This window comes from Felis catus, chromosome F1 (assembly GCF_018350175.1).
Source record: "Felis catus isolate Fca126 chromosome F1, F.catus_Fca126_mat1.0, whole genome shotgun sequence".
Taxonomy (NCBI): Eukaryota; Metazoa; Chordata; class Mammalia; order Carnivora; family Felidae; genus Felis; species Felis catus.
This window is the reverse complement of record NC_058384.1, coordinates 8,925,552-8,946,516: the sequence shown is the minus strand read 5'-3', so window position 1 is coordinate 8,946,516 and position 20,965 is coordinate 8,925,552. Positions and strand designations below refer to the sequence as shown.

Genomic DNA, 20,965 nt, shown 5'->3' with positions numbered 1-20,965 from the left:
CTTTGGGAGGACAGAGGAAGGAAAGATAAGTTCTGGCAGAGGGAGCAGGGAAGGCTTGATGGAACAGGTGGCCTTTAAGCTGGACTTGGCAGGATGGGTAGGATTTCAACAGGCGGATGTCAGGGTGGGGAGGAGCAAGGAGAAAAGAGCCGCATGAGCAAAGAAAAATGAAATATGTGCTCAGGGAATGTCAAGTGGAGTGGGGTAACGGGTTCACAGAGCGCATCGTCAGAGATGGGAGAGACGTGCTTAACATTACACGCCGAAGGACTCCACTCTTAGTGCCTGGGGGGTATCATTTTATTTGGTGAGCAGCAGATCTGTGAGCAAGGACGTGTCTTACTTAGTGTGTATTTCAAGAATATTTATCTGAAGACACAGTTTTTTTTTTTTTAAATTAAATGCTACTGTGTTGTACTCAGTCATCTTTTTGCTATAGAATAAAGTTCACACAGAATACCATCAGAGTCTTTTGCCATGACTCTGACACTGTATAGTATCCGGCTTTGCCTGCTTTTCCACCTCAAATCGTGCCACTGCCATTGGTACACTTAGCTCTGAGCACATTTGCTTCTAGAAGTTCCTGGAAGTTCCTTCTGCTCATCTCTGGCCCAGGGATTCCACACTGCTCCTCCTTCCGGCCTCCACTAGCTTCCTTCCCCCACCCCCCAAGTTTTATTGAGGTATGACTGACACAGATCATTGCATAAATTTAAGGTATAATGGTGTGACCTACATATATTGTGAAGTGGTTACCACAGTAACTTTAGTGAGCATCCGTCATCTATATAGAAACAATAAAAAGAGAAAGAAAAAAAAAGAAAGGGACATTTTTCCCTGTGAGGAGAACTCTTAGGATGTACTTTCATCACAACTTTCCTATACATCCTGTAGCAGCGTCAGCTGTTGTCACCGTGGTGCACGTCACATCCTGGTGCTTACAGGTTTATACCTTCTGACCCCCTTCCTCCAATTCTGCGCTGGCTTCTTCTTAACTGACATTTTTTCAAATAAAATCTCCTTGCCCACCGAATCTAAAGTAACATTTGTGCAATTTTCTACATAGAAACTAACAAAGTTATTTATGATTTGTTTGTTGTACCCTCTCTGCCACTGTAATTGGCTCGCGAGGGCACAGATCCTATAGTCACGGTCTTTTGGGGCATCCCCAGAGCTCGGCAGGGTGACTAACACATACAAGAATCTAAAAAAAAAAATTGTTGAATGATTGAATGAAATAGGATTAATATTGTTAGAAAACTGTAAAGACATTACACTGCTTTGAGATATCTCTAAATAAGGTATTCGGCATCTGATTATGGAGGTTTGTATCAAGGTCTCTGAAACATACTGGCTCAAGTGTGTAGAATATCACACAGTTTTGGATTTCCTTGCTAGCTGATGCATCGTTTCTAGGTGGAATTTCCTTTCACTACGTTTGTTCCTTCTTCCCCACATTTCCCACCTCCAGCATTTTCTGGCCATTATTCCAACTAAGTGCTAGGCTTGGTAATTTTCCTAATGATCTGGAAATGGCTTGCTCTCTCGCAGATGGCCATCGATTGAGTTGCCCAAGACCTGGTCATAAGTCATGACTTGCTGAAAAGAAAGGGAGTTTTTTGAAGTGGAGGGGGCCTTTGGAGGTCATCCAGCAGCTTTTGAAACAGCTTCAGCATCCAAACTAGTAGACCCAGTACCTTCCCTGGCAATCTGGTTTCCTGATTTACTATGAGGTACGGAGCTGTTTATGATGCTTTTGATAGAAAATAAATGACTCTTAATTCCACTGTACGATGAAGTTCATATTTGAAATGTTTGAATAGGTTTTTCAGACCATGGTTCTACAATTGGCTATAAAATTTTACAGTCTTGTTTCAAGGATATAAAAATCTGTGATTGGAGCCTCTACTCCAGGCTACAACTGGAAGAATCATAAAGCTGAGGCTACAGCTGAGAGACACTTCTTCCTGGCTTTCGAATAAAAAAAAAAAATGCATCAAACTAAAGAATCAATGTGTAAAGGTTGGTAGGCCTGATTTAAGGCTACTTCTAAAATTAAGCCACACCTGGAGGCTGAATGAAAGAACATTAATTAACACACCCAATGATCTCTAGAGTGAAAGGCGATCAGAACTGTCAGACACAGTTTATTCCTAAACTGAGCTCACATGGAAAGAAATTACTTGTTCTATAATTATTTTTATTGTGCCAATAAATGGACACAATGAGATATCACCACAATAGTGGCAGTTTTGATATTTAAAGGGAAGCCCTACCTTTGTTTATCATGTGGAATTTCTTCCTCTTCAAGCACATGATTTCTCGCTGTAGCTCCACGAACATAACACAACTCATTCTCAACATTTCAACGTTAGAATAACCCAAGGAACATATGTATATGAATTGCCTGAAGTTATGCTGTAGGTAAGTATCCATGGCTCTGAATAGAAGTTAAAAGTTTGTATTTCCCGGAGCTGTATGATTCAAGTGGCTCCTCATATATGTAAATATTATTTACCTCACATCTTTGAATGCAGTCAAGAACTGGAAACCAAGTTAAAATGATCTCTGAATAGCAAAAATCGGTGGTGCAAAATTCATGCACAAAATCTTCTGCATTTTTTTAGAAGACCGTCTTCCACAAGCTTGTGTACCTTTATTTAATACTTAATTTTACTAAGCTCTGTTATTTGGCTTTCTGTTGCTAATAAAACAAATTCACCGTGGTTAAAAGTAAGGAATAAGAAGCCACAGATTGGAAGGAGGAAAAGGAATAGACTTCTTATGTGATTCAGTACACAGCATACAGATGAGAAATGTCTCAGCCTCATAAAGATGACACGACTTAGTTATAAAGCATTTGGAACAGTACCTGGCACATAGCAAGCACACTATAGATACTTATTAAATTAATATAAATAAATGTGTGCTTAATAAAACATGAGGGCCTATGGCACAATTGATGTTCTCTAGGATGATAATGATTTTACAAAGGAGGGTTTTATCGCTTTTAGTACATTATGTTTAATAGGGCAGGAAAATAAACAATTTTGAAAATATTTCCATCAGGGAAAACAAAACATTTAAACTTAAAAAAATAGCAGTTAGAGTGGTACGTTGTGATTATTTTCAAAACTCACATAGGATGGAAGTCCAACACCTGATGTCATCTGACAAGTAGGGTTTTCCGAAGTCTTTCTGTTCTTGATTTATTCCTTGATTTACTGTGTAACATGGAGTCTATCACAATTCTGAGATGTGACGGAAACTACTTTCTAGTGACAGCAGTATATTTGGAGTCAGTGTGTCATGTGAAAGGAAGTGCTCGAGGTACAGTGGGGACCGAGGTTCTGCATCCATCTCTGGCCTTAACAGTGATCTCAAACTTACAGAAAACTGCCTAAAATCATATGCTTGTGCACCTTCAAAATGTTGTCAACTTTGGGCCTTCTCCTGCTCTCCACCAGTGCTTCAGAGACAAGCACTCTGAAGACACAGGTCCTGTCACTGCCCCTTACACCATGATGCTGAACGGGAGAAATTTGCTTCCCTGGCTGGCCCTTTGCCTGGAATGTCTCCATCCCACTCCTCTACTCCCTGATGAAATTCCAGGATTTCTTCAAGGCTCATCGCAAACGCTACCTCCTTTGTGATGCTTCCCCTCCCCGCATGCTCCACACGCACCACAGGAAATGGAAGGCTTCTTTGTGCTCCACCATCACTCGGCATCTACGTCCACCATGACCTCTGTCTTAGCGTCCTCCACTGGGAAGCAGAAAAGCATGGTGGCTATGAGCCGAGGCCTGGAACCTGCACGCATCGAGGCTTATAACCCGTTTCCACCAGTTGTATGTTGACAGACCTTGGACATGTTCTCCTTGCTGAGTCTCAGTATCCCAGTTTGAAAGGCCAGCATAAATATACTACTTAGTTTATAGGACTGAGTGGGAATTACACGGGATAATGAACAAAAAATCAATTAACAGAGAGGGTGTCATATGGACAGTTCTCAGGGAATGCTGGCTGGGACTGTTACTATTACTAACATAAGTCATACATGTAACTTTTTTCACTAGATTGTGAGTGTCAACAGTGATTTCTTTTTTTTTTAATTTTGTTTAATGTTTATTTATTTTTGACAGAGAGAGAGAGAAAGACAGAGCATGAGTGGGGAGGGGCAGAGAGAGAGGGAAACACAGAATCCGAAGCAGGCTCCGGGCTCCAAGCTGTCAGCACACAGCCCGACGCGGGGCTCAAACTCCCGGATCCCAAGATCATGACCTGAGCCGAAGTCGGATGCTCAACTGACTGAGCCACCCAGGTGCCCCAATAGTGATTTCTTAATAGTGCCCAGCCCCACCCCCGCACACAGGAGGTTCTTAGTACTTGTCAATGAATATATGTGATTGCCTTCAGTGTCACATGTGATTTTCCAGGACTGTGTTTTCCTGAAGGGCTTACACTCCCCGAGGGGCCAGACCACTCTTCTTCCATGCCCTTGTTTGCCTGTAATGGCCTGCCTTCCGCCTGTTGTCCCAGAATATTTATTAAAAAAAATTTTTTTTTCAACGTTTATTTATTTTTGGGACAGAGAGAGACAGAGCATGAACGGGGGAGGGGCAGAGAGAGAGGGAGACCCAGAATCGGAAACAGGCTCCAGGCTCCGAGCCATCAGCCCAGAGCCCGACGCGGGGCTCGAACTCCCGGACCGCGAGATCGTGACCTGGCTGAAGTCGGACGCCTAACCGACTGCGCCACCCAGGCGCCCCTGTCCCAGAATATTTATTAACAGCACCCACTTAACCTCTGAAAAATGTCTGGTTTGGACAATAAGTTTTATGGTCACCTAGTTCTGAGAGGCATCTCATCAGCTTTATTCCCAGAAACTAAGTTCCTTGATGTACAGAACACATACTACATTTGACATTGTGGGGAACAGTCAATCAGTCGCTTTCTGGAGCTAAAGTCCTTCCTACAGAGGAAATATTCAATAAATAGTTGATAAAAATAAATGGATGAAAATTGAGTCATTATTTTCCTTTTTGGGGGGGAAATAAAATAGGGTGAAATACAGGATGTGAGTCTAGGAAGATAGGAATATTGGACTGAGAAACTCTTTCTGCCATTTAGAATCAGAAGTGGCATCACCCTACATGGGTAGAACATGAGAGCATTTAATAATAAATCCATAATGAGATATAAGGGCAAGACCAAAGAAAAACCCAAGTTAAGGGCATATATGCTTCTATATATGTTTGGCCTCAGATCTACTTATGAACAATATTTTCAGGGAATACTACTATGAAATTTAAAGAAAAAACTTAGTTCAGAGTTTTCTGGGTGTTTGCTTGTTTGTTTTTTGATTCTAGGCAGTGTGATTCACTGGCCTAGCCCTCAGGAAAATGGTGCAGTACTTGCTTCCTCATTAATCCTCTGGTTCCTTTTCCTAACTTATTTTTCTCTCTCAGCACTAGGCCCCCACCCCCTCCCTGTGTACCCTGTTTCCTGTGTCTCTCTCCCCCTGTGCACCTGTATACTGGCCTTGGCAATCCAGAGTTCTTTGGTCAATCTTCAAATACCCCAGCAGTGTTTTTCTTTCCAAGTCACTTTCCAAATTATGGAATGGAAGGTGTTATTTCCTATTAAGGGAATTTCAGGCACCAGAAAACCCACCGGGAGGAAAGGCAATGTGAGGATGAGGATAGCATCCTGGAACACGTCTGGAGGCAGCATATTGAGTGGATGGAAAGCATGGGCTTTGGAGTTCGGCCGAGTTGGGTCTGGATTCTGGCTCCTTGCTACTGGAAGTGTGGCTTTGGGTCTTCATTTGTGTGAAAGGAATAACAATAAGACTTGACTCTAAGGTTGCTTTGAAAATTAAATGGGATTGTCTTTGTAAAACACCTAATAATACGTGTGTAGGTTGTAATCTTGCTGAAGGTTATGAGTTAGAGCTTTGGAAGTAGATAGACAGAGGGCTTAGCTTTTGCTTAAGGGGAAATAACTTGACACCCATGCTTCTGAAGCACAGAGATAGTGGTGCTTTTCTCAGGATGGTTATTAAGGCTTAAGTGCATGTAAAAAAGACTGACTCCACTCCTTGAAACATAGTAAGTCCTAAATGAGGTGTGGCTATTATAATAACAGTTATAATTAGATTGCTCTACTATGGACGGGCCCGATGAGTGATAGAGATTATTTTTCTTGTCATTGTTATTACCAAATCTTTGGCATTTCCGAGTTCGTTTGAGAGATGGATACCTTCCTTATTTCAACATAAGGTAGAACCCTGAATCTAATCAATCATTTTATATAATAACATTTCTTATGTAGGGGCAACTTAGTCAGTGTTTGAAATCCATATGTTTTTCCAGGGAGAAGCTAAGGAAATGCAAAAGTACATGCAGGTCACTTGTTATTTTCTGTCCCCCATCACCACTTACCACAGTCACTTGCATGCACCCACCCGATATGACAAGGTGACTGGACCTATTTTTAATGCCATCTTGGGCTGCGGAGAGCGGTTTAGAGCACTCCAGGTAAGCCGCTGTTATGAAACAGGACTCCAGGTCAGCTGCCTCTAGTCACGTAGATGTACCCAAACTTATGCTCTGACAGAAAAACAAACATTTGGTTATCTCCTTGTGCGTACTTGGGGGAGAGGGGGAAAAAAAAGAAAAAAAAAAAGAAAAGGATATGACCTTTTGATATTCACTTTCTCCATCCTGCGTTCTGGCCAGTGGACAAGTAAATAAAGGCTGGAAACTACAAGCCTGCTGTGCCATTCTTCGTCATGAACTAAAATCCAGCCAACGCCAGATATGAAACCAGAAACAAGTAGCATTACTACTCTACTGAGGCACATTGCCTTCCTCGGATCATGTTTTTCCAAAGAGCTACACCTGAGTGTGACTTGCTGGGATTCCAATAATCCTTTTTTACGATCGTGGTTACGATCCTTTCGGAAAAAGCCAGTAATGAGACCCCTGTCTCTGGTGTGCAGCAAAACCCAGAAGCCAGAGCATTCCGAGAGCAGAGTGCCGAGGGAGCCTCCTGAGCCACGGGCAGGCAGACCAGCGGGACATTTTAGATGCCACGGACTGTCTGCATCTACTCTTAGTTCAAAGAACTAGGAAAAAGTTGCACAGCACATCTATTGTACTCTCACAAAAACAGAACAACAACAAAAACGAAACTGCTAAGCAGATGATGTGTGGGAGTTGTAAACTGCTTAGCATACCAGGCACAGGCTCTCCTCCAGTACAATGTGTGCTTCCTAGTCTCTACAAAGCAAAACTAGTGATTCACATTTGCCCCTTTTGCCCCGTTCCCACTTCACTTAGCTCAGAGGTAGCCCTCCCTATTGAATGCTGCTGCTATCTGGTTGGCGTGTGTCTCCCCTGCTGGACCGGGTGCTGTAGGAGGCCCGGAGCACAGCTTAGTCCTTTTTTACATTCCTAGTGCCTGGCACACTGTAAACACTCAATAATGTGTGTTGATCGTATGTGTGTAAATCAGAACCCTGACGAAACAGGGCAGAAGTTCTAAACTGATGGCCAATTTGCTAATATTACCGGTGACTTTTTCTACATTTAAACAGCTATAGATCCTTACTTTCAACTCCACATGCTCCAAGTTACTCGTTTTTTCACGCACCCTAAAAACATCTTCAATGCACCTACCCTTCAGGCCAGCTACTGAAGGGGTTTACACAGATGGAAAAAATCTTTTCCCCTCCTTTAATGAGATTATTGAGTCTGTGTCATGAGCCACAGTCTATATATTCAGAAGCCTCCCTAATAAATATTTTTGGGTTTATTTGATAGTCTTGGCTGTCATTTGAAACAGAAAATCAGTTCAACACCACAGCAGTTACTATTGACTAAACAGCTCCAAACCTCAATTGGCCAATGTTTTAATCATATGGAGACAATCTGAATTTTACTGCCATTGAGAAACAACAGGAATATCTAATGCAGGAATTAGGAATGCATATCAATTTTCACAGTGCAGTGCGGCAATTATGAGAGTACACTTTCTTGTTGTCATTAAAAGGGCCTTCTGGTAGCCAAACTATTGTTCTGGTGTGTGGTGAGTCTAAAGACTCCAATGGCCTCTCTGCCTTTGATCTTTTGAGTTTCTAAAGTTGTGGGATTTTGCATGCTACACTGATAATCTGGGAAAATGTACAATCACTATAAAAGGAAATTTTCCTATTAGTCCAAGAATAATCGTTTATAGCAAAACCACCTGACAGAAACATGTGGGTGCGTATCACCCTTGTGAAGACCAAAGATATTTTTACAACTGAGGATTATTTTCTTCCCTTTGTACAAATCCATATGGTGCCTATTCAGACATCAGTCATCAGCAATACTGTCTAATTCAACCCCAAGAATAGAGTTCACAATTTTTGCTCCAAATATGGATAAAAAGACATTTTATGAAGAGTTAGCTGTTTCATCTTCCACAGCCCAATTACTTGAGGTCAATGGCATGTAAACTCAACTGGAGTAGGGAAGCAAACATGAATGAAGTAGCCAAGGAGTATGGCTTTCCTGCCTTGAACAGACCCTGCTTCATCTATGCCCTGCTTCCTGCTGCTTCCTCTCCTGGAGTAAAACATCTTCCTGACTTTGCAAAGGATAATGCTTCTCCCACACTGAACAGTCCATCTGTTGCCAACTCTCATGGTAATCTGGGGGCACCATAGTAAGGACTGCTGGGCCTCATTCATTCATTCAATAGAGAGTAAAGGAGGGAGGTGCCCACTATTTACTGGGGGATCTGTCCCAGGTGGACGTCTGGTTGTGCATGTCTGGTTCCAGAAATAAAAGGAAAGAGGAAGGAAAAAAAGCACTGTGCCAACATGACTTGGCTAAGGAAGAGCAGAATGTTTTCCTCCTGAGAGTGACCTTCCTCTGACAAACAAGAGGGAGAAGGTTCTGGATGGACTCTGACACCAACTCTTTTCTTTTCCCAAATCCTGTCCAGAGGCTGCATTTGTTGGTTAAAGTAATTCTAAGTATGACCAAGTAAACCAGTCTAACTAGGGCATTTGAACCAGAGAAGACACTAGTTGTTGGGGATGAGGAAAAACCTGCCTACATATATCATAAGAAAGATGCATCCTTGATCCAAACAGAAGGAAAGGAAAGTCATTGCCATTATTTCAGTAAGCCAAAATGTACTATGACACTTGGAGACCTGAGAAGAAGAATTTAAGGCTACTTTACTCCTCCTCCTACTTTATTCCATTTTCTATCTGTTCATCACTTGCATTGAAGACACTGTTGGACTTCTGAAAATGACTGGGACTATTTCAATGGACCTCAGCCTTGGAGAGTTCAAGCTCTGGGATTATTTAGTATTACAGAGAGCAGGAGAAAAGTTCATCCAAATTAAACAACAACAAACTCCACTGCATTTTTACAAAATCCTTCTACTGTCCCCAAAGCAAAGTGATTTCTCCCCCACTTTGGCACATATCCTGAAGGCTGCACCTTGGACCTTTGTGAAATCTCCTACAGCACTTCATGTACTGTTGATTTAGGCTTAGCGTAGTGGTGGAGGTCCACTGGGGAACGTGGTGTAGTAGAAAGAGGAATAGACAGGGAGACAGGGAATATGGATTCTACTACCAGTTCTACAAAAAGCTAGTTAGTTAACTGTCTTTTAAAAAAAATTTTTTTTGAAAAAAGTTTATTTATTTTTGAGAGAAAGAGAGAGACAGAGTGCAAGAGACAGAGGGGCAGAGAGAGAGGGAGACACAGAATCCAAAGCAGACTCTGAGTTGTCAGCACAGAGCCCAATGTGGGGCTCGAACCCACAAACTGTGAGATCATGACCTGAGCTGAAGTCAGACGCTTAACCCATTGAGCCACCCGGGGGGGCCCCCAATGAGCAGTCTTAAAAATCACATGACTTTCTGGGCTATCAGTTCCTTATCTGTAAAATGAGAAGATTAAATGAATTGTTTCTTTGTATCTCTAAAACTGTAAGTTAGAAGACTAATACATAACACAGGTCATAGGGTGGAGAAAACAGAAAGGTAATAATGAAAAACGGCACACGGTATGATTTGCCCAGGCCTTAAGCATCAACAATTCTTCAATGGAAGTGACATCTCAATCCTCCAACACCCTTGGCACCTTATCTGCCCACATCCTTACCAATTATATCCAGTTTTCATCTTGTGTTTTTATTATTGAAATATATGTTCTGTCTTCCCCATTAGCTATAAGTTCCTTGAAAATATAGTCCATCTCTGATATTCTGCCATTTCTAGCTCTGGACCCATAAATAATCGTCCAAAGAATCAATGGTTTGGATTTAATGTTTAATTCTTTAATTAACTTTAATTCTTCTACAAGTTATTACATTTGAAAGATAAAATTAAGACTCAAACATTGATCTCACTTTATAAAATTGGATTTGAACTCTCAATTCTAAAGTACTCACAGAAATGAGTTGTTCTTTGATTAAACATTCACAGGTACTCATTCTGAGAACCTTTGCTTTTTTGCCCCAATGCACTAATACCAAAAAGCCTGCTAAATACATACATACATACATACATACAAACAAGAGTTACATTTTTGTGCCTGGGTTGAACATATTATCTTATATAATTCTTAAAACAACACTATGGAATTTTAAATGAGGAATACTGCCACTAAGTAGCTACTAAGTCATAGTGCCACTCAGACAGGAATGGAGCCTGGTTTATCTGATTCCAAAGTTCATGCTTACCAGTGCATGCTCCCTCTGTGTTTGATTATCCACCCAACACAACCTACCTAGACTGTTGTCTCTGTGAGTCTTTAGTAGGAACCCTACATCAATGTGAGGCAATACAGCTAAAATTATTGAAGAAAAAGGCAGTATGTAAGAGCTTTGTTGTAGTGAAAAGGCAGTGAATTTTATTTGGAGTTCTTAATTTAACACTTGCTTAGTCCCCTGATGGCTTCACGAAGTTAGGAAGTTTACTGAAGCTTAATAAGCTTCGGTTCTTTGTCAGTAAAATGTGGATAATAGCACTTATCTCAATACGTTTTTATAAAAATTCAATGAGATATTGTATGTTGAAATACCTGAAATGCATAGTATGTGCTCGATAAGTCCTTCTTTGTTCCCCTCCCGAATCTGCCTTTCAGCAAAGGCACTGCCTTCCCAAACAAAGTCTGTAACAATAAAAAATGCTTTACCTCCCTAGAAGTTACCGGAAGCCACCAAGGCTCCAGCCGTCCTGAAAGCCATTTGCTATCAACACTTCCATTGAGTTGAATGGAAGTTGCTCATCCTGCCATATACAGGATTCTTTTTTGGGTCTTATTTGAGTACTTCGTGGTCCAGAACTATGTTCTCCCTGAGCCAATCTCACGATGATACTTATATTGAGTAAAATCACAAGTATCCTTTCTCATATGTTCCTCCTTAATTTATTTTTTAAAAATGCGGCCACTGGTTCTGCAACAACAGTGACCTCTACAGGGGTATTCATCGATTCATTTGCCAAACATTAAGTATCTTGGACTAGAGATGTAAAGATGAAAACGCATGGCCCCTTAGATATCTCACAGGACAGCAGGGGAGAAAAGAAATGAAAAGACAGAATGCAGCATAGAGCTATCTATGACTGACTGGGAAAGGCATGCAAAGAGTCTCTGACTCTTTAGGGCACTCGCCAGACCCGATCAGCAACTGTGGCCTTCAGCCATCCAATTCACTCATCCAACAAGTCCTTCCTGATGTTTGAGACTAGCCTAGAAACACTCGCAAAGATATGTGGTATGAGGCATGACTTTCAGGACTCTTCTCTCTTTATAGAAGCTGGTTGGCTCAAACCCTTGCAAATCCAAATTGAATAAAGCAACGTCTTTGTCTTTTGGTCTTGACCATGTAGCCTCAGTGTTATGTGGAAGCATCAAGGGCCAACTCCATATCTGATGTAGGACTCCCCTCAACTGAACTCAATCCAGTGCCCCCCTCACTGCCACCTGCCAGCAAAGCTTCCTTGGCTCACAGGGTGGCTCATTCCAGTTGAAGCAACTTCAGCTGATAGAAAGTCTGCCATCGAATAAGCCAAATTTACCATCCTATAGAGTGAGGTGTCTTACATTTTTGTCCCCCATGGACTTCCTTTGGGTCTGATGAATCTCCTTTTCAGGATAGTGTTTCTAAGTTCAGAAATGTATACTCTTAATAGAAAACTGTGTGTGTGTGTGTGTGTGTGTGTGTAATATAATAAAGTATAACAACATATATTAAAAACAAAGTGTGATATAGATTCATGTGGTCTTTTTTATAACCTATTAATAATAAGATCTAGAAATAGGTATAATAATTACCATAATTTTGAAGTAGTGATATGTGTGATATTTTGAGACATCTGTATCAACTGTAATGTGATATGAAAATAGCTCTGGGGGTGCCTGGGTGGCTCAGTCGGTTAAGCGTCCGACTTCAGCTCAGGTCACGATCTCGCGGTCCGCGAGTTCGAGCCCCACGTCGGGCTCTGGGCTGATGGCTCAGAGCCTGGAGCCTGCTTCCGATTCTGTGTCTCCCTCTCTCTCTCTGCCCCTCCCCCGTTCATGCTGTGTCTCTCTCTGTCTCAAAAATAAATAAACGTTAAAAAAAAAAAAGAAAATAGCTCTGATCTCTATTGGTGACAAAGTGATGGTTCTGCTAACACTACTGTGGTTTGTTGCTCACATTCATAACTGAAAGAAATGGGAAATTACAATCACAGGGTAGTGGAAACAAGGATGCAGGTTTTTTTCCACCCAAATTCACAGACTCCCCTGAGTTCTCATAGACTACCCCAGAGTAAAGAATTCTTTCACAGAGATTTTTAAAAAACTCTCCCTTGCAACCACAGAGAGCAAATAAGTCCTCTTGAACTCTGCTTCTCCTAAATTAAGCCCTCCAATTCAAAAACTGACATTGTTTCCATATTCTTCAGTAACCTTATCACTTTGTCTGTATGAGATAGTTTGCTAATTCCTAATTAAAGCACTGAGACCAGAAAGTCAGCAAGTAGTCCAGTGTGTTACAACTAGCCCACAAAACCCCAAAGGGATGAAGGATAAACTTGCACTGGCACCCTCTCATAATGAACTTGTCTCTCACAGGAGAAAAATCTGTCAAAATGGTCATTAAGCATTTTAAAGTCAAAGCAATACTTTTTTAAAAAGAGGAGTCATTGACTTTTAATGACAGGTGATTTTCTTACTGAAATGATCATTTTAAACAAATGTGTAACACAAGGCATCAGTAACACAAAGCAAAAAATGAAAGTTTTTTCCCAAGATGACTGAATTTGTCATTTTTTTTTTTTTTGGTCTATGCTACATGTGTGTATTTACAGGTTTCTGAAGGCTGCACCTTTCAACAGATAATAAGCAGGAGTCTCTGATCCTAGCCATAAACTAGATATAATTGGATCTCAATAGAGGTACAATTAATTAAGCACCAATTCTGCTCTGGGAAATAAAAAGATGAATAAGAAATGGCTTCTGTCCACAAGGGAACCTAAAATTTATTGAAAGAAGTAAACATATGACAAAAACAATTATACAAGGGAGACTAAAACCATCGTTTATTGGAGGGGAAGAAATAGCCAAATAATGTAAAGAAAAGATAATAATCAGTAGACTTATAATATTGTCAATCAAATGGTTGTGTTAACAAGGCAAAATGATACCATAGACTTTCAAGGCATCCTGTATTATAATACTATGCAAACACCATTATAATTACTTGGATACTCTTTGTCTTTCCCACTTGTTTGAGCTCTTCACAATTATCCCATATAACCTTGAAGCACCTCCCACATGGTATCCTCTCCACACATAATATAAATAAGTGAATGAAGGTGTAACATACTATGCGAAAGGTGGAGGACAGGGGTTTGAAACCCAGTTCTGGAATTTGCTTGGCTGTGTTAAATTTGAAAGCTCTTAATCTCTCTCTAAACCTTAGTTATCTCTCCTATAAAACGGGGATAATAACAAGAATACTAGGATTTTGGTATAGATTATACGATACCTACAAACTGTTGAACAAACAATCATCCTTCAAGGACTGTCAGCTATTGTCACAGAAGGAAGCATGTAGAACTGATGCTCAGAGCTGGAATGAAATATGATGATCTACTTCCACTTTCTCCTTTTAAAGAGTGAACTCAAGAGATTGTAGCTTGTCCCTAAGGCCATACTTCCAGTGTGAAAAACAGGAACAGGTGAAATCCCAGTTCTCCTGAGTTTCCTAGCTTAGTAAGTTTTAATAATAACCAGATAACACTCTTCTAGGTCAAAAGAGTCTTAATACCGTTTGGTTCTCTAAAACAAAGTAATGTTATTGTCTGTTTACTCCAAAGTTTACATTCTCGGAATTCATAAAAGTGAGATACCTTAAGTACCTTTCCCATATTATTTGTCAAGTTGAAGTCTTGGATATATATACCTGAAGTATTTCTATTGCTCCAAATATTTAATGAGGAACAATGAGGCATGCTCTCTGCAGGCTAGAGGATGTGGTCCTGAGACACGAGCACATCTTTAGCAAAAGTGTTAAAATTGACACCTATCTATTTTTCTCTCAGATAGTGGGCTTGAGGATTAATATTATTCATTTGTTTATAGTCCGTCAACTGAGACACTCCTATGACTACAGATATAAATCAAGCCACAGTCAATCAAGATTATTTCCATATATGTAATTTTAATCATTTAGTGATGAGTTGGTGATATAGAAAGAAGTTTGCTGATGTTGTTTTTAACCGTATGAGTAAATGGCTTATACAGGAATTAAATGCAACAATGTATGTGGAAATATAAAGGGTCATGCTGGTGATAATAACCATACTATTTTATTACTGTTGCTGTTGTTACTGCTATACAAACAAGAAGCTCAAAAGCTATTTGTTGAACGAATGCTTGCATCATGGCCACGTTCTTAGCTATCAAATGTTGTGGTTATCATCAACTGCCTTAATCAATAAAACTTGCAGAAGATAAATCCTTGAGGTTGTAGTAAAGATTAAATTACATAACATGCAGGAATGTGTCTAGAATAATCTGGTAAGTGTTAAGCATTCAAGAAACGTTAGCTGAATCTTAACTTGTAAAGTGATTAATAAGGAAAAATTAAAGATAGCTTGAAAATTTGATGAGACTTAGATTCCTAGAAAAAGCAGTCGGCAATGAAATCTCATCACAGAGCTGCTGGATTTAAACGAACTCTAAGTACAATATCACACATTTATCGACTTTCCCCAAATGCCGCTACTGCAATTAGAAAATATAATGCATTACTCAGGGTTTGTGTTGTAATTGCATAAAAGCAGAGCGAAGGTGGCAAGTTTCCCACAGGTGATAAGATTAGCTTCCTCCAGCTTTTAGAATCATGGTCATAGAACCAGGTGGAATGATTTTCAATGCAGACAGTATTTGTACTAGACAAAGTCAATTTGGCTTAGCATTTCACATGAGCTAGTCAAGTGTTCGCCTGCTCAGTGTGTGCTCTTTTTCCGCTCTCTTGCTGTTTAAATAAATTATAGGAGAGGAGAATTTTAGCTTGGAACTGCCACTAATCCATAACATGAAAGTCATGTTTGCGAATATTTGTGCTCTTGGCATCATATCCTTCAAAAACTCTATTTCAGGAGAATTTTTCCATTAAGTCATGTATTTCCTTTGTTCCTAATTCCCTCGCATTCATAATTCAGAAATGTTTTCTTAGCATAACATACCCTCAAGTATGTCTTTTCCTGAGGGTTCCTGCATCGGCCAGAACACTATGATCTTACTTACCCTGTTTTGCCTCTCAAACAGGTAAGTACCTTCAAAGAGATTTCTCCTTCAGCCATGGGATTCCTTTATTGCAAAGTAATCTAAAAAGAAAAAGAGACGGAAACCAGAGTTTCTCTGACTGAAAGGAGCTTCGAAGCGATACAATAACTGAGAAGCCACGGTGGAGATTCTCAGCCTCTAGGATTTATCTCTTCCTCCCTTGTTGCTAACACCCCACTATTAAAGCATTGTGTTTGGCTCTGTGGTGACCCTGGACGAATCCTCCCCTTTCATCCAAGCTCTCTCAGCACTGGGGCACTGCATAGTTCCAGACGGTACATGGGAGTGCTACAGAGGCTAATCTGACTGCAAATGCGGAGGACACACAGTGACCTCCCTTTCTTCCCAGACACCAAGAAATCTTTACTTTGTCCTTGAAAAAACCTTTTTCTCTGATTCAAGGACACCATACCTCCTAGCAGAGTAGAGTGGCACCCGAGAGAAGCAGCGATCAGAGCCTCCAAGGCCTCATTCGTACACACAAATTGAGCCTTGCTGGGCAGCCCCTGAAGGTCCCAGGATTCACTTTCCTGAATCAGCCTCAGAATTATCCTTTCTTGACACAGAGGCCATGGCTTCCCTCACCCTCATGTGCCTGTCCCAGCCCAATGTCCCTTCTGCCTCCTCTTCTCCCAGGAGGAACCTCAGCTTCTCACCGAGAATGTTTTCTTCTAGGCCTCTCAGACTTTGTTTTAAAGCCCCCTCCTGAGCTGCCTCCTAGGGCCTTCATACTTAGTAGCAAGTTGTGTGGCATTTGAACTAAAGAGGGCCAAGAGACAAAAGTATCCTGTAGCTAAAATCACCAACCTAGGTAAATTGAGACGAAATGTGCAGAAATTACCACTGCCAGTTACAGGCTTCCCCCTTTAAGAGTGATTCTCTCTCCTATGCACATTTATTACTTTGCCCCCATGATTTGGCTGATCCGTGAAAGAGACAACAGTGCGAGGCTTATGAGCCTTGAGTTTTTAAAAGGCTGGACCAGGTGTGCTAAGGACGAGGTTTGAGCATCTCTGAGATTCTAAGAGGTGGATGCATAATTCTTATTTTTTAGCACATGGTCTTAAACTCTGGAACACTAAGAGATGCTATTCCAGCCCTTCTGTTTTGAAACCAAATGCGCGAGGATTCTAGACACACTGTTGATTGCCAGCACACGAAATGTATTCTTGTGGCCTTGAAACTGCCTTTGACACAGGCTTAATGTAAAGGCTAGGTTTATGGCTAAAGCAGCTCCTAAGCCTTTCCCCTGGAGAACCAACTCAAGAAACCTTATTCTTTTTTTTATCTTTTATTCTCTGCATTCTACTTCCCTTTTCCCCACCCACCTGCGGGCAGAGCAAAGATAAAGACTGAATAGCTTCAAAGAGTGAAGTTAATTCAAAGCAAGAGAAATTGAGTTCTCTCTTAACTATGTTGCTTTCCTTATTTTGCCAGGCGGCTCCAAGTCTGGAGGCAAAAGTGGAAACAAACCTTTCTGAATGTGGTATCCCTTGTTAAGTAAGGCCCTAGACTCTGCTTTCCAAAAGAAGGAAGGTGCAGACAATTAGGCAGACAGGTTCAGCTATTTGGGGATTGGAGTCTCCCGCTGGTCAAGAGGAGGCAACGCTTTTCGGAGTTTGTATGCTGCCCTCTCCTGGCCTGTGTATACAGGAGTGTTAACAGCTCATCAAGTGTATCGATTTTCATCCCATACCTGTGTGCAAGGTACCTGTGTACACATGAGACTGTTTAGAATACTCAGAAAATCTCACTAAATTGTATACTTGAAGCTTATTTGAGGAAATAAACTCATGATTGCTTTGACTCTTGGATTCATATTTAAGGATGCCAATCTTTATGCCATCTTCTCTCATAGCCTAGTGCTTTGACCCTCTCCTTATTCGTCCTCTTACTGCCATGTGGGACTCTGCTCTGCAAATCAGTGTTCCACATGAGCTGGGTCCTGTGGATGTGCTGGCCAAAGACATCTTCCCAACTGAAAGTGGTGGCCATGGGAAATATCTGTATTTAGATTAGTGGTTTGAGGACCATACTGCAGCCTGACATGTGATCGAGATTAATTCTATGCATTATTAGTCAGCACGTCCAATTCATATAAAGGAGTACTGTGTCGTAGGAAGAGAAACAGCTAAGTGAACACAGGAATAGATGGCACCGGAGGCCGAATTTATAATTGCATGTTTTCCCCTTCGAAACAATTTGTCTTATTTGTGCTGGTCCTTTGTGTGACTTGTTTTAAGCCCAGTACTTGGCACGTTTGGTTGCAATAATTCATTACTTTCTCCTAAATACTTAAAGGACCCTGATACTGAGAAAATGCTTACAATCTGGCATGACTGCTGTAGCGACCCTGGGGTACAAACATGGCTGGTCTAATCTGTTGTGTGCCTGTGACTGCGCAGCCTCTCAATGTTTGTCCTTGACCTAGGCCGGCCAGGCCTCTCCATATCAATAGGAACTCGGGCGCCCAGACTGGAAGCCTAATTCCATTCCTTCGCTTTAGAAGAAGAGGGCTAAGGAAGAGGTGTTTACTCTAAAGAGATTTAAAGGCATGTACCTTGTTTAAACTTTACCAGACGGGTAACTTGCGGGCATCTAAAGCTCTGGCTGGCTATACTAAAATGCACAGGGAATGAACTTTTGATTACTTCTCTCAGTGAAGAATGATAGCACAAAACAATGAGTAATCAAAGCATTGTTTACATTTATCTTCAAAAAGCCATTGGGTCTCTTAGTTCAGACAAAGTGTGTATATACATTCAGTCTCAAATTTACTTTGTCGCCACCAACATGACCAAAGTTGCTTTAGAGTTTGAATGGCAAGAGGGAAATGGGCCTCAATTTATTTCAGATATTATATTTATAGATTGAAAATGTTTATAGTGACACAAGACTCCACTTTTAACTGTAAATACAATTTAGTTGGGTCAATTAGTTAGTATTTATTTAAATAGGTGAATTCTTCACAGTTTCCTTTGTGATGTAAAAACAGAAAAGTATTCATCTATAAAATAAAAATGCTCTCTCCTAAATAAAATATTCATTTGCCATGTGTATTCTTTGACATGATTTCAAAAATACCCTGTTAAATCATTCAAACCTGGCAATGGGCAAAAATATGGACATTTTTCATGACTACATGCATGCCTTTTCCTTAATGACAAAAGAACATGTTCATTTGATAAAAAAAAAAAAAACACGGGTCAATGTAAATTCTCCATTGTGATATGTAAAACAAATACCTTTCTTATAACTTCCTTATCTACCTTGGGCAGGCACATGTCTTGGATAAGGAGTGCCCTGAAAACCAGCCATGACAGAATGGGGAATCGATTGCGAATTACCAACGGATGGTTTGAATATGTTCCACCAAGAATCCACAGAGAACAGTGCTAGTAAGATAAGGTATTCTATTGCTCCTGCACCTGCTACAGTGACATTCTCTTGTTGAACTAGAGCCTCAATCCGAATATGTTCTTCACTGCAGAAAAAGTTGGTTTTCCAGGCATTCAGGGCAGTTATACCCCAGTTATTTGAGGATCGCCCGAAGCAAGACTAATCTTTTAACTCAGGCTTCATTCAATCTCTATTGGCTTTTCGAAGGGCAAGACTGAACTCATTAAGCAATGTTAATTTAATCACCAGTAATCAACAGGGAAAAAAAAAAGTTATATAACCATCTTCAAATTTTGAAATCAAACATGGTAAAAGCCCAGGGAATAGATTTTTTTTTAAAAACAAAACTCATGTCTCAAAATGAAATGAAGAAAAAATGGAAAAGAAATGGCCAGATGTCTACCGGATTTAGTATCAAAGAAAATCAAACCAAAAATGGGCATTTCCTCACAAGTATCACATTTATAATACATTTCCATTTCACGACTCTTTCATGTAGTAATATATGAGGTCTTGAAACTCATCCTGCCTGAGGGTGCAGAATACAAATGCATTTTCCACTCCTAAGACGGTGTAAAAATAAAGCAGGTACACAAGAAGAGTCACTGACCATTACACTGAGAAATCCCTTTCTCCCTTCTCGCTTCTTCTTCAACCACAGCAAAGCGATACAGAGATATTTCACTCAAGAGCTTAGTCCACGTTGGCCATTCGCTTTAAAGATCAAAAAACCATGCTCAAGTCCGCTCTGGTTCCTGTTCCTCTGGGGAGGCTATTAACCTGATAGGTAGGTGGGCACGCTCAAAGCCTGCTTTCTAACAATCAGATAGTGTTTGAGTTGCTGTAGGTCACAGTTACAACGGAGGTCACCGAGATACAGAAGCGGGCAGCATGGCAACATGCAGGTACTGATGGTATTTTAAAGGAAGAGATGACGGTCAAGTTTGAAGGTCCTTGTTTTAACACTCACGGATAATTGGATAGGTGAATATACCCTGTGGCCCCCAAACCCATGTTAACAGCTTTGATTATCCAGGGTGAATCAAGCGAGCCACTCACTCAGTGCTTTCTACTCTGACCGGCAGTGGAGCCAACGATGTCCATTACTTTTAAGTGCCTGGCGAACGTAGAAACCAGAAACCTTGTCTGTGCCACATTAGTCGTGACAAGCTGCATACCTGCAATGACGTGATGGAAGCCTCCTCCTCGGGTCCCTCTCCTCTGAGCTATATAGTCCACTGCCGGCCGCGCGCTGGCTCTCCCTCTGCCGCCTTCGGGGGCCGGAGTGCCGCGGCCGCGCATGCGGAGGCGCGCGGGGCTGGGGGCCGCGGGCAGCCGGCTCCGCGGGGCGCGCTGGGCTGCGGCTCGCAGATGTGCCCGGGCGCGAGACTCAGCTCTGACTCGGCGCGGCGCTGCAGCGGGATATTACCGCGGTCTGGGATTTCTATTGGCTCCGCGCACCAAACAAATCACACCCGCCACCCCCCTTCTCGGTTTCACTCAGCGCTTGTTTCTCATCTAACCCACAAACGTTGCAGCCACACACACTTCACTCGCTTGCAGTGTTTCTCTTTTTCTCCTTCCAGTCTGGATTTACAACCCTGTGGTCAGCTGTAACATTTTTTTTAGCAGACTTCCAATCCAAACCTTCTTGTTTATGTAGAGAAATTCTCCATCCTCCAAACCCGCAAAAACCACTCATTCCCCTCAGA

General features: G+C 41.3%; 1 protein-coding gene across 3 annotated transcripts in view; it reads right to left on the bottom strand.

The window, feature by feature from the left end:
- GREM2 (gremlin 2, DAN family BMP antagonist) overlaps nt 1-20,570 on the bottom strand; it is a 112,425-nt gene extending 91,855 nt beyond the window's left edge. Inside the window, exons 1-2 of one of the 3 annotated variants that reach the window (XM_006942647.5) lie at nt 20,432-20,570; nt 15,816-15,895 (exon numbers count right to left, since the gene is read on the bottom strand). In XM_006942647.5, coding sequence (XP_006942709.1) covers nt 15,816-15,871 — 56 coding nt within the window. In that variant the 5' untranslated portion in view covers nt 15,872-15,895; nt 20,432-20,570. Of the gene's footprint in view, nt 1-15,815; nt 15,896-19,863; nt 20,057-20,431 lie in introns of those variants that run through there. The other 2 variants (XM_023248114.2, XM_019821538.3) reach the window with 2 other exon arrangements.
- Between the last annotated feature and the right edge of the window lie 395 nt (nt 20,571-20,965).